The 13,800-nt window shown below is 40.9% G+C and overlaps 1 protein-coding gene across 2 annotated transcripts in view; it reads right to left on the reverse strand.

Moving 5' to 3' along the window:
• Window positions 1-13,800, reverse strand: part of LOC5520818 (kinesin-like protein KIF16B) — a 34,266-nt gene that overhangs the window by 10,442 nt on the left and 10,024 nt on the right. For both annotated transcript variants that reach the window (XM_048729747.1, XM_048729748.1), the window contains 14 exons: window positions 12,084-12,156; window positions 11,607-11,674; window positions 11,355-11,455; window positions 9,815-9,955; window positions 9,459-9,556; window positions 8,639-8,719; window positions 8,427-8,546; window positions 6,733-6,855; window positions 6,280-6,331; window positions 5,760-5,894; window positions 5,276-5,376; window positions 5,077-5,177; window positions 4,249-4,284; window positions 3,652-3,920 (listed from right to left, as the gene is read on the reverse strand). In XM_048729747.1, coding sequence (XP_048585704.1) covers window positions 3,652-3,920; window positions 4,249-4,284; window positions 5,077-5,177; window positions 5,276-5,376; window positions 5,760-5,894; window positions 6,280-6,331; window positions 6,733-6,855; window positions 8,427-8,546; window positions 8,639-8,719; window positions 9,459-9,556; window positions 9,815-9,955; window positions 11,355-11,455; window positions 11,607-11,674; window positions 12,084-12,156 — 1,499 coding nt within the window. The remainder of the gene's footprint in view (window positions 1-3,651; window positions 3,921-4,248; window positions 4,285-5,076; window positions 5,178-5,275; window positions 5,377-5,759; window positions 5,895-6,279; window positions 6,332-6,732; window positions 6,856-8,426; window positions 8,547-8,638; window positions 8,720-9,458; window positions 9,557-9,814; window positions 9,956-11,354; window positions 11,456-11,606; window positions 11,675-12,083; window positions 12,157-13,800) is intronic.

A 13,800-nucleotide genomic window follows, 5' to 3' on the forward strand; every position in this document is an offset into this window, starting at 1 on the left:
ATAGGAGTAAAATTTTAGAGAAGCACAAATGCCTGGGCCAGCATGCCATGGCGTACCTTAACTGACACCCACATATATAATGCATTTGTAAAAGCTAACCGTATTTTGTTACGGTACTAAGCTTGTTTCTCCGACTATTTGAGAGACCGCTTGCTCGTGGCTGCATTCCTTAAAGAGACTACGTCAGGAGTTTTCCGTGGTTGACGGTTTATACCACCATTTACCATAAGGGGACAGAAGAGGCTAGTAATTATAGTGCTTAGCTCTAACTTATGTTCTTAAATCCTCACCTCTCGTCTCAAACAAGCCCTCTATCTGCCCGTCAATATACTCATGTTCTTATATCCTTACCTCCTATCTCAAACAAGCCCTCTATCTGCCCGTCAATATACTCATGCTCTTATATCCTTACCTCCTATCTCAAACAAGCCCTCTATCTGCCCGTCAATATAGTCATGCTTTTATATCCTTACCTCTTATCTCAAACAAGCCCTCTATCTGCCCGTCAATATACTCATGTTCTTATATCCTTACCTCCTATCTCAAACAAGCCCTCTATCTGCCCGTCAATATACCCATGTTCTTATATCCTTACCTCCTATCTCAAACAAGCCCTCTATCTGACCGTCAATATAGTCATGTTCTTATATCCTTACCTCCTATCTCAAACAAGCCCTCTATCTGCCCGTCAATATACTCATGCTCTTATATCCTTACCTCTTATCTCAAACAAGCCCTCTATCTGCCCGTCAATATACTAATGCTCTTATATCCTTACCTCCTATCTAAAACAAGCCCTCTATCTGCCCGTCAATATACTCATGCTCTTATATCCTTACCTCCTATCTCAAACAAGCCCTCTATCTGACCGTCAATATACTCATGTTTTTATATCCTTAACTCTTATCTCAAACAAGCCCTCTATCTGCCCGTCAATATAGTCATGTTTCTTATATCCTTACCTCTTATCTCAAACAAGCCCTCTATCTGACCGTCAATATACTCATGTCTCTTATATCCTTACCTCTTATCTCAAACAAGCCCTCTATCTGCCCGTCAATATAGTCATGTTTCTTATATCCTTACCTCTTATCTCAAACAAGCCCTCTATCTGCCCATCAATATACTCATGTTCTTATATCCTTACCTCCTATCTCAAACAAGCCCTCTATCTGCCCGTCAATATTCTCATGTTCTTATATCCTTACCTCCTATCTCAAACAAGCCCTCTATCTGCCCGTCAATATTCTCATGTTCTTATATCCTTACCTCCTATCTCAAACAAGCCCTCTATCTGACCGTCAATATACTCATGTTCTTTTATCCTTACCTCCTATCTCAAACAAGCCCTCTATCTGACCGTCAATATACTCATGTTCTTATATCCTTACCTCCTATCTCAAACAAGCCCTCTATCTGACCGTCAATATACTCATGTTCTTATATCCTTACCTCCTATCTCAAACAAGCCCTCTATCTGCCCGTCAATATAGTTATGCTCTTATATCCTTACCTCCTATCTCAAACAAGCCCTCTATCTGCCCGTCAATATAGTCATGCTCTTATATCCTTACCTCTTATCTCAAACAAGCCCTCTATCTGCCCGTCAATATAGTCATGCCCTTATATCCTTACCTCCTATCTCAAACAAGCCCTCTATCTGACCGTCAATATACTCATGTTTCTTATATCCTTACCTCTTATCTCAAACAAGCCCTCTATCTGCCCATCAATATACTCATGTTCTTATATCCTTACCTCTTATCTCAAACAAGCCCTCTATCTGCCCGTCAATATTCTCATGTTCTTATATCCTTACCTCCTATCTCAAACAAGCCCTCTATCTGCCCGTCAATATTCTCATGTTCTTATATCCTTACCTCCTATCTCAAACAAGCCCTCTATCTGCCCGTCAATATTCTCATGTTCTTATATCCTTACCTCCTATCTCAAACAAGCCCTCTATCTGCCCGTCAATATTCTCATGTTCTTATATCCTTACCTCCTATCTCAAACAAGCCCTCTATCTGACCGTCAATATACTCATGTTCTTTTATCCTTACCTCCTATCTCAAACAAGCCCTCTATCTGACCGTCAATATACTCATGTTCTTATATCCTTACCTCCTATCTCAAACAAGCCCTCTATCTGACCGTCAATATACTCATGTTCTTATATCCTTACCTCCTATCTCAAACAAGCCCTCTATCTGCCCGTCAATATAGTTATGCTCTTATATCCTTACCTCCTATCTCAAACTAGCCCTCTATCTGCCCGTCAATATAGTCATGCTCTTATATCCTTACCTCTTATCTCAAACAAGCCCTCTATCTGCCCGTCAATATAGTCATGCCCTTATATCCTTACCTCCTATCTCAAACAAGCCCTCTATCTGACCGTCAATATACTCATGTTTTTATATCCTTACCTCTTATCTCAAACAAGCCCTCTATCTGCCCGTCAATATAGTCATGTTTCTTATATCCTTACCTCTTATCTCAAACAAGCCCTCTATCTGACCGTCAATATACTCATGTTTCTTATATCCTTACCTTTTATCTCAAACAAGCCCTCTATCTGCCCGTCAATATACTCATGTTCTTATATCCTTACCTCCTATCTCAAACAAGCCCTCTATCTGCCCGTCAATATTCTCATGTTCTTATATCCTTACCTCCTATCTCAAACAAGCCCTCTATCTGCCCGTCAATATTCTCATGTTCTTATATCCTTACCTCCTATCTCAAACAAGCCCTCTATCTGACCGTCAATATACTCATGTTCTTATATCCTTACCTCCTATCTCAAACAAGCCCTCTATCTGCCCGTCAATATAGTTATGCTCTTATATCCTTACCTCCTATCTCAAACAAGCCCTCTATCTGACTGTCAATATAGTCATGTTCTTATATCCTTACCTCTTATCTCAAACAAGCCCTCTATCTGCCCGTCAATATAGTCATGTTCTTATATCCTTACCTCCTATCTCAAACAAGCCCTCTATCTGCCCGTCAATATACTCATGTTCTTATATCCTTACCTCTTATCTCAAACAAGCCCTCTATCTGACCGTCAATATACTCATGTTCTTATATCCTTACCTCTTATCTCAAACAAGCCCTCTATCTGACCGTCAATATACTCATGTTCTTATATCCTTACCTTCTATCTCAAACAAGCCCTCTATCTGCCCGTCAATATACTCATGTTCTTATATCCTTACCTCCTATCTCAAACAAGCCCTCTATCTGACCGTCAATATACTCATGTTCTTATATCCTTACCTCTTATCTCAAACAAGCCCTCTATCTGCCCGTCAATATAGTCATGTTCTTATATCCTTACCTCTTATCTCAAACAAGCCCTCTATCTGCCCGTCAATATACTCATGTTCTTATATCCTTACCTCTTATCTCAAACAAGCCCTCTATCTGACCGTCAATATACTCATGTTCTTATATCCTTACCTCTTATCTCAAACAAGCCCTCTATCTGACCGTCAATATACTCATGTTCTTATATCCTTACCTTCTATCTCAAACAAGCCCTCTATCTGCCCGTCAATATACTCATGTTCTTATATCCTTACCTCCTATCTCAAACAAGCCCTCTATCTGACCGTCAATATACTCATGTTCTTATATCCTTACCTCTTATCTCAAACAAGCCCTCTATCTGCCCGTCAATATGCTTATTCTCCTGCTCGTTTCGCTTCACCATGCATTGCTGCACTCCCTGTAAGTCGTTCCTCACGTTTTCCGCATTTTCCTCATGAGTCTGGCGGATCTGCTGCATCTGTTCTTTCATCGCCTCAATTTCCCGCTGCTTGGTGTCTATCTCGTCGCGGTAATTCCGCTCCACTTCCATTCGACGCACTTCAGCTTCCTTGTGCTTGGCGATTAGTTGACTGACGTTATTCCTAAATTGCAAGAAATAGTATTATACTATGAGACTTACGTTCCTGGCTGACATCCCAAAGATATGCATTGTAGCTGTATATGATGTCCCCAAAGAGCTCTAGTCACTTTTGTCATTGTTTTTATTTCATATTGGAAGACAAAACATTAAAAAAATGCTATAAAAAGAATGATTTTTACTTGACTCGCCAGTCACGGATATAGTTCTCCCCATCAGACGATGAAAGCCATTGCATTCTCAAACTTGATTTTTGTTTTGTTTTTGATAGGATGACAAAATAGCGCTTGACGACCCTTCAACCTAAGAGTGAGTCCGCAAGTAGTACTCACTTTAACTCGTCGACTCCTTCGACCTCAAGCTCCACCCTAAAGACAGAGACATGACATAATATAAGACATCTGGAGGAAGTCTCAACGACTACTACCAGGTGAGAGACACATCAAGACACCTAAAGGATCTCTTGACCACTAGTATCAGGCGGTTTTTTTTTTTTTCGTTGATTTGCTTGGCCATACGCGACCAAGAAGGCAAGATATGGGAAAATGGAGCGTAAGGTTAAATATACGCCTGTGAGCAAGGTAAACGAGTTGTTTACATCAGCGATTCAGGTCTAGGCTTTTTACATCAGCGATTCAGGTCTAGGCTGTTTACATCAGCGATTCAGGTCTAGGCTGTTTACATCAGCGATTCAGGTCTAGGCTGTTTACATCAGCGATTCAGGTCTAGGCCGTTTACATCAGCGATTCAGGTTTAGGCCGTTTACATCAGCGATTCAGGTCTAGGCTGTTTACATCAGCGATTCAGGTCTAGGCCGTTAAGCGCCTAAAGGAGGGGGTTCTGAACAAGAGAAAGTTGAGCGGTTTGTGTAAAGACTTGGAGGGAATAAAATATTTTGTAGCATGATTTTATGTGCTATTTTGGTTAGCGTAGATTGTTCATTGAACCCTCTTCCATTTGAACCTTTACTTCCCCTCCCATTATGGATCGACGCTAAGGGGCAAATTGTAATCTGAATCAAGGATGAAGGGAAACCACCTTCCCATTTTTGCCCTACTAATTATCAGTAACACCCCTCCCCCATCAACCCCCCCCCCCTTTTCCACACACACGATCTACTACGCGCTGCAGGCTACTCTTGTTAGAGGGGAGGACCGTACCCTGAGTCCAAGGTGAAGGGAGACGACACGTCTGATCTAGTACTCAGGTCGCCATGGCTACCACGTATCTGGCTCAAGTGTGACAGCGATTCCACGGATTCCTAGGTAAGCAAGCACATATATAAAAATAGTCAATAAAGTCAAAGCTCGTCGTAATCAATTGGGATTTACGAAATAGACCCAGTATGTAATACCGTACCGAGCTGAATATCCCTGATTTCCTCTGCTCCCGCAACTTGGCCGCCTCCGATGGGAAGTTGAACTTGAATACATTGCTCTTACCCAGTACCAGAACGTCCCCTGCAAAACCGACCGCGTTAAAAGGGGGTATAAATTAGATGTCTATTTCATATGTCCGAGTATTTTCCCAATCAAACGAAGTATAATAATAATTGACCTTTTTTCTATCTCTACGCACAAAATTCCTAAATACTTGTATCTATAACTCTTTTCCGACGCAATTCCATGAAAAGGGAAAAAAGCCTTCGTTTAAAAGCAAGGTCACTGTGTATCACCAACACAAGCTACAGTTCTTGTTTCCTCTCTAGGGGGGGGGGGGAGCTTTCGAGGACAATAGAGAAGGAACAATCAAAAGAGAAAGCTCTAAGAGGAATGAGGAAATACAATGTGGGCTGTGTACGGCCCCTTCTTCTTCGAATTCGTTTGAAAGAGAAGACGCTTACCCTGGTTAAGCTTGGTCGGCTGGACGATAGCGACACCGTTAACCCAACAGAGGGAGGCCAGAGGATCAACTGTGACTCTTCCTTTGGTGAAGTCCATGACGCAATGCTGGCTTTGAATCTCCTCGCCACTCAAGACTGTCAGGAACAATTAGAAGCGCGTTAATCCCGTGATATTCTTAGATGGAAAATTTGAATTAATTTGTCCCGCAAGACAACGATCGTACAACTAACATGGCCATAAGGCCACGGAAGAAAGGTCACGCATGTCAAAGTTCATAAAGCATGTTCGCAAGTCAAAAGTCATATAAGTCTTGTTCACGAAAGACGGGTACTTTCCTCGTTTAATTTAAATATGTATGGTCACGCAATACAAAGGTCTCGGAATAAAAACGTCACCAAATCTAAGGTCTTCTAAATTCGCGAAGTCACGCAATTAAATATCACGCAAGACTTGTGTCACGTGTGTAAAGTAAAACTATCGCCTATCGATTGTTTAGTCTCGGTTTGGTGCTGTACTTACTAATATCCTGAGTAATGGAAGCGTCCTCTCGACCAAGCCTTGTCTTGCCGTGCTATTCAAATAACGAAAATAACAATAAAAATGATAAACTAAAACCATCACAAAATCCAAGTCTCAGTCACACATGCTACCTAGCTTCTGCAAATAGAAAACGCATCGTGAGAAAACGCTGCAAATCAATCTACAAAGAGTTCTTTAACTTTCTTTCGCTTTTTCGTTACACAAAATCCACATCTGTGAGCACTATTATCGTAAGAGTTCATGTTTTGAAGCTTTTGCACATTCGAGAAAGGAATATGTCAAATTTGTTTTATATGTATTTAGGTGTATGATTTAAAAAAAGACGTTTACATTATATGCCTTTAGAATCCTGCGTACTTTCTATGTACACCTACTTACAAACGAAATCCCCCCAACCCCCCCTCCCATGGCAATAAATGTATCAGTCTTCACCATGAGCCTGTAGAGCATGATCTCAGTTCTCAGCGGATCTTCCTCGAGCCGCACAAGATGAGGTAACTCTAGATCCACAGTAAGAACACACGATCCCTGGCGACTTAGAGCCAGTTGACTCTCCTAAGAAGACAAATCAAGCACACATACATGACTAGAAGCACAAAACCTTACAAAACCACATGCAACTTAGAGCCAGTTGACTCTCCTAAGAAGACAAATCAACCACACATACATAACCAGGAGTACAAAACCACATGCAACTTCAAGCCAGTCGACTATCCTAAGAAGACAAAACAAGCACACATACATGACTAGGAGCACAAAACATTACAAAACCACATGCGACTTACAGCCAGTCGACTATCCTAAGAAGACAAATCAACCACACATACATGGTTAGGAGCACAAAACCTTACAAAACCACATGCAACTTAGAGCAAGTTGACTCCCCTAAGAAGACAAATCAACCACACTACATAAACAGGAGCACAAAACCACATGCGACTTAGAGCCAGTTGACTATCCTAAGAAGACAAATCAACCACACATACATGACTAGGAGCACAAAACCTTACAAAACCACATGCAACTTAGAAGCCAGTTGACTCTCCTAAGAAGACAAATCAACCACACATACATAACCAGGAGTACAAAACCCTACAAAACCACATGCAACTTAGAGCCAGTTGACTCTCCTAAGAAGACAAATCAAGCACACATACATGACTAGAAGCACAAAACCTTACAAAACCACATGCAACTTAGAGCCAGTTGACTCTCCTAAGAAGACAAATCAACCACACATACATAACCAGGAGTACAAAACCCTACAAAACCACATGCAACTTCAAGCCAGTCGACTATCCTAAGAAGACAAAACAAGCACACATACATGACTAGGAGCACAAAACATTACAAAACCACATGCGACTTAGAGCAAGTTGACTCTCCTAAGAAGACAAATCAACCACACATACATGACTAGGAGCACAAAACATTACAAAACCACATGCGACTTAGAGCAAGTTGACTCTCCTAAGAAGACAAATCAACCACACATACATGACTAGGAGCACAAAACCTTACAAAACCACATGCAACTTAGAAGCCAGTTGACTCTCCTAAGAAGACAAATCAACCACACATACATAACCAGGAGTACAAAACCCTACAAAACCACATGCAACTTAGAGCCAGTTGACTCTCCTAAGAAGACAAATCAACCACACATACATGACTAGGAGCACAAAACCTTACAAAACCACATGCGACTTAGAGCAAGTTGACTCTCCTAAGAAGACAAATCAACCACACTACATAAACCGGAGCACAAAACTTCACAAAATCTCATATTGTAAACGAGGTCGAGATGCCGCCACATATTTATCAGGGTAGGATATACAGGAAAAAGATGTGAGAATGGCTAAAATCCCTGTGACGAACTTATAAAGGTTATAAGGTTAAATATGATGCTACCGGGGAAGCACGTATACATATTAAAAATCGGTACTCGATTGAATAGTATCACAAAGACGGAATTTTATTCAACAACATCAATCTTAAGGAAAAATAAAGAATTTTACGACTTGATGGAAAATACCAAGCACGATAACGCAGAAGCACCGGAAGGAATCACAGATGTTTGCCCGCCCTCCGAAAGCTAGCCGATCCAGCGGTCTCCTTTCACACACCTGCATTATCCTCTTGGCCTCTTTCCAGCGCTCGGTCCAGTCCTTCGTTAGCTGCTCCACCTTGGCCTCTTTTTCGTGCAGCTTTAGCGTCGCTTGGGTAGTGTCCGCGCCGTGTACTTGCTAAAAGGGGAATGGGCGTAAACATCAGCAAAAAGGAGATCTACGAGGAAGTAGCCCCCCCTTTTTGCTATAGTTTCGTGGTTATTACTTACGCTGCCACTGTTTTCCTGGAGCATGTTCTTCAGTCTTTCAATCTCGTATCTCAACTCCCGGATCAGCTTAACATTCGGATCCTACAAAACGCATTGATAAAAAAATAGAATATGAGGGAGTTTAAAAACGGTCTAATCTACGTACTCTCATAGCAAAGTAGTACTGCATATTAATGAATCTAAAAACATACGGATAAAATCTTCCTGCTTTAGTAAATAAAAACGTCATGCTAACGTAAAGATTTTTGGCGTCTTAAATCGGTATTTCCCTGAAGATCACTCTCACAATCTTATTACTTTCTTTAGCTTTTCCGAGTTGTTCGAAGGTTGTACCGTCCCTCAAATATTTATTTTCTTCAAACAAAGTGACTTTTCAATTTTTATTACTCAAAAAGGGAGGGGGGGGGGTGGATATCTTACCCAATCAACCTCCCTGTATCCACCCCTGGCTGCTACAAGTTCCATCCCCCCTGACAGTATCGTTTCCAAGTAAAACACTGTAATGTTACAAGCGATGAGAAGAAAAATATGAGGAGCGTCAAGGCGCTTTTTAGAACGGCGAAAGATGATGATGATAATAATCTTGATAACTATGACTGACGATGAGTCCTTTTTAACCAAGTTTATGAAAATGATAAATCATGGTGATGATAGCTATAATAATAACTGTGACTGACGATTAGTCCTTTTTAAACCACGCTTATGACAATGATAAATGATGGTATGATGGTAACTAATGACGCGCTCCTACAATCGCCTCAGTGGCGCTTATAAATGCTTATGGTGATGATGGCGACTAATGATAAGCCCCTCTAATCACCTCGTTAACCGTCGGCTTGTTGATGATGTTCTTGGCTCGCTGGGCGTACCGAAGGGTACTTAAGGTCTCTCCATAGTTGCATTCTGCTGGTGAGACAGCTATGAAACACAAACACGCTTATCATTAATTAAATCGTATCCGTAAACGTTTCGAGGCTACACGCGATTGGTATTATTACGAAAATAAACGCGTCATGTGTGTTTATTTTGTAAGGGGAGATATCAGACCCTGTTGATAAACACAATCCACTTCATATTGCAAGCCCTACACCCCCAACAATGATAAACAATGACAAAGGAGTGGTTGAACCACTTTCTGTAAGATGACGCTTAAAAGGTACCCGATCAGTGCCGTACCTGCTATCATGATGGTCTTAGAATTCCCGCCCAGACTGTCCTTTAGTAGGAATGTTAGCACGGAGTCGCGGTACGGAACAAACAGCTTCTTCCGGTACGCTAGCTTTTTCGTGTGCTCGTACGAGTTGAGTGAATTCTCAGCTGAAATATAAAACATCCATTTGTGATGCTTTCTTAAAGGGAAAATTGTAAAATCAGATATAGATATATCTTTTATCTGGACTTTGAAAACTATCCTTCATAGCGAGGTATTGTTATTTAGAGGATTAAAATTTTAACTTTAATCATAAAATATGGAGCTATCTTTCATCAGGACTATGAAACCAGTCCTTATTAGCGAGGTTTCGTATTCAGAGGGTTAAAATTTAAACTTAAAAAAGAAAATATGGAGATACCTTTCTTTTGGACTTTGAAAATTGTCCTTAATAGCGAGGTGTTTATAACTTTAGTGCATGTATGAATGCATTTTCTTTCCCAGTCCTCTCAAAGATCTAATATATCTACCCTAGCAGCCATACCTAAGGTGGAGATGACGATGCCTTGTTTTGCCCTCCTCTCAAAGATCTAATATATCTACCCTAGCAGCTATACCTAAGGTGGAGATGACGATGCCTTGTTTTGCCCTCCTCTCAAAGATCTAATATATCTACCCTAGCAGCCATACCTAAGGTGGAGATGACGATGCCTTGTTTTGCCCTCCTCTCAAAGATCTAATATATCTACCCTAGCAGCCATACCTAAGGTGGAGATGACGATGCCTTGTTTTGCCCTCCTCTCAAAGATCTAATATATCTACCCTAGCAGCCATACCTAAGGTGGAGATGACGATGCCTTGTTTTGCCCTCCTCTCAAAGATCTAATATATCTACCCTAGCAGCCATACCTAAGGTGGAGATGACGATGCCTTGTTTTGCCCTCCTCTCAAAGATCTAATATATCTACCCTAGCAGCCATACCTAAGGTGGAGATGACGATGCCTTGTTTTGCCCTCCTCTCAAAGATCTAATATATCTACCCTAGCAGCCATACCTAAGGTGGAGATGACGATGCCTTGTTTTGCCCTCCTCTCAAAGATCTAATATATCTACCCTAGCAGCCATACCTAAGGTGGGGGTGACGATGCCTTGTTTTGCCCTCCTCTCAAAGATCTAATATATCTACCCTAGCAGCCATACCTAAGGTGGAGATGACGATGCCTTGTTTTGCCCTCCTCTCAAAGATCTAATATATCTACCCTAGCAGCCATACCTAAGGTGGAGATGACGATGCCTTTTTTTGGCCTCCTCTCAAAGATCTAATATATCTACCCCAGCAGCCATACCTAAAGTGGAGGTGACGATGCCTTGTTTTGCCCTCCTCTCAAAGATCTAATATATCTACCCTAGCAGCCATACCTAAGGTGGAGATGACGATGCCTTGTTTTGCCCTCCTCTCAAAGATCTAATATATCTACCCTAGCAGCCATACCTAAAGTGGAGGTGACGATGCCCTGTTTTGCCCTCCTCTCAAAGATCTAATATATCTACCCTAGCAGCCATACCTAAGGTGGAGATGACGATGCCAAGGGTGACCAGAGATTTGTTGATGTTACTCCCTTCCTTCAGTCGGGTCCCCGTCGCCCCACTAGCGCTAGCACGCTCACTAAAACACAATCGGATTAGTATGGGGTGATGCTTCAGTATGATGTCAAGGGTGATGATGATTATGATAATTATAGAGTCTATTCTCAGGCCGAGAATGGGCAGTCAAACGTACATAAAAATATTTTATATGAATAAGAAATAAAGTTCACCTTCCTGCCAAATCAACTAAGTGAATCTTGCTAATTGTCTCCGATGGTAGATCCGCAAAAAAACGTGCCTGTAAAAACAGATCGAATCAATGCAAATTCCTTTACCTTGATCAAGCCTGTTGAGTCGAGTTGAGTTTTAGCCCGCTATTTTTCAAACCCAACAGACCACGATCAACACGCAACACTATGTCTGGGATGGCCGCATAGTGATGCAAGCGGTTATAAAGAATGTAAGAGAGGCTTTCGATTGAAATAGTAAGGCGCTCTAGGGACCAAGGAAAATATGTATACCCTTCTTGAATCAATTAGTCATTCTGTTACTGTGTGACTGTACTGAGCGCATGGTGTGACTGAGCTCACAGCGTGACTGGGGTCGAAACGACTGCGCAGGAGACTACATGCATCACGTGACTTAACGCTGTCCGTGATTGGCGAGTTGCATAGCGCATGATGACGTATCGCACACGTGACACAAACCTGTGTGAACTTGAGGGTGAAGATTGCGTGAGACCGACTGCTCATCTCGTTCATCTTGGTCGCTGCAGTTGCCCTAGTAACAAGATTTTAACAACTGTTACTTACTGTTACCATAGAAGAAATAATTAAATCCTTTTTCTTCGAACGCTTGTAAACATACTGTACTTTATCGAGGGGGGGCTCCCTAAACAATTATATAGAACAGCCAGATAATGACTGTGATTACACAAATGCAAAAATATTCTTAGAAAACCACAAAAACATGCCATAGGCACAAAGAATTTGTTTTCGCTTTTCAACAAACTAAGAGTATGTTTTAGGGGCATTCATCCCAATTCACTAAATCCTGCATTCGAAATAACCGTAAGAATGCTCGCTCCTACAAATGAAATAACACTGCGAGCCAGGACGAAGTACCTAAGATAGAATATGGTCTTCTGAACGGGGCAAACAAAGCCACACTCAAAAGTTCTGGCTACATTTCTGCATCCGCGAGATCTCCATCCTTTATACTTGGTATGAAAGAAAATCCTATGTGGGGAAAGTTTCGAAAATGGGATTTTGCCTAGCTCTTGCTTAGGGGCGTGCGTCAAATCCGATTCTTTATTGTACTTTAAGGGTGTACTGACATTAGTGTTGCTCAGAAACGACGTTGCTACGCTGGTGGCGTTGAGCGCGCGCATATACATAACAAGGAATTCGTCATTCAAAAAAAAAAATTGCGTTTCAATTTTCCCAATTTGACTTTAAGTTGATATCAGCCTTTTCTGGTGATATTTCCCATATTTTGTAAAAACGAAGATTCAGCAGAGATTTATTGAAGCAAACCTTTTTGAAGCCAAAGCTGCAAACACCGGTTGCAAACGCTCGAGCAAGCACTGAAAAATCTTATTTCAAAGTAGCGCGCGCTGTATCGGAGTTTTAAAATACTTTTTCAATTTTCATCATGACATGACGGATGTCGTTCCTTTGAAGTTTAAATACCACGAAACACTATTGGAATTTGTTTTTAAACTTTCAATTTCATCATGTGAGATATCAGCGTGTCTGAGCAGGCCGAATGTGCATGCGCGGGCTTTGTTTCACTTCCGGTTCTGCGTTTTCTAAAAAAAGCTTATTTGTCGCCAAATTATTTCAAAACTCAATATTTTTTCTTTATTCTTTTTTATTAAAACCTCCTTCATAAAGCCAAGCATGGATTTAGCGTTAATCTAACAGAAACCAAAATTATATCAAATAATATGGATTTCAGGACCTTTGAAAAATCATAAAAAAAACAATTACTCAATCATTTCTAAAACGCATGCTTGGCTTAATGCACCCATCCCTCAAGATTCATAAAACTTATTCAATATTTGTTTTCGAGCAAAATTACTTTGAATATTTGCTTTTATCTGTATCTATGACGTCACATTATGACGTCACAGGGTAACGTCATCATAATAGTCAGCACACTTTTGTTGGTCAACTTGGCAAATATCAGTCCCTCATGACTTTCTACAAGGCTTTTATGCTATATTAACTTTTCCTTAGCAACAGATGTCAGTACACCCTTAAGAGTGTAAAACGTTTAGTACTCTAAGAACTGCTAAACTATCGCCATTTAAAACGGCATATGGTATTCTAAAATTTGTTTACTACAGTTTAAAATTATTTAAAAAGCTGTCTTTGGTAGCTAAGTTGTTTCCGCCAGATAAAAAAGGAAAACTAAAAAGTA

Source organism: Nematostella vectensis, chromosome 7 (genome assembly GCF_932526225.1).
Source record: "Nematostella vectensis chromosome 7, jaNemVect1.1, whole genome shotgun sequence".
Classification (NCBI taxonomy): Eukaryota; Metazoa; Cnidaria; class Anthozoa; order Actiniaria; family Edwardsiidae; genus Nematostella; species Nematostella vectensis.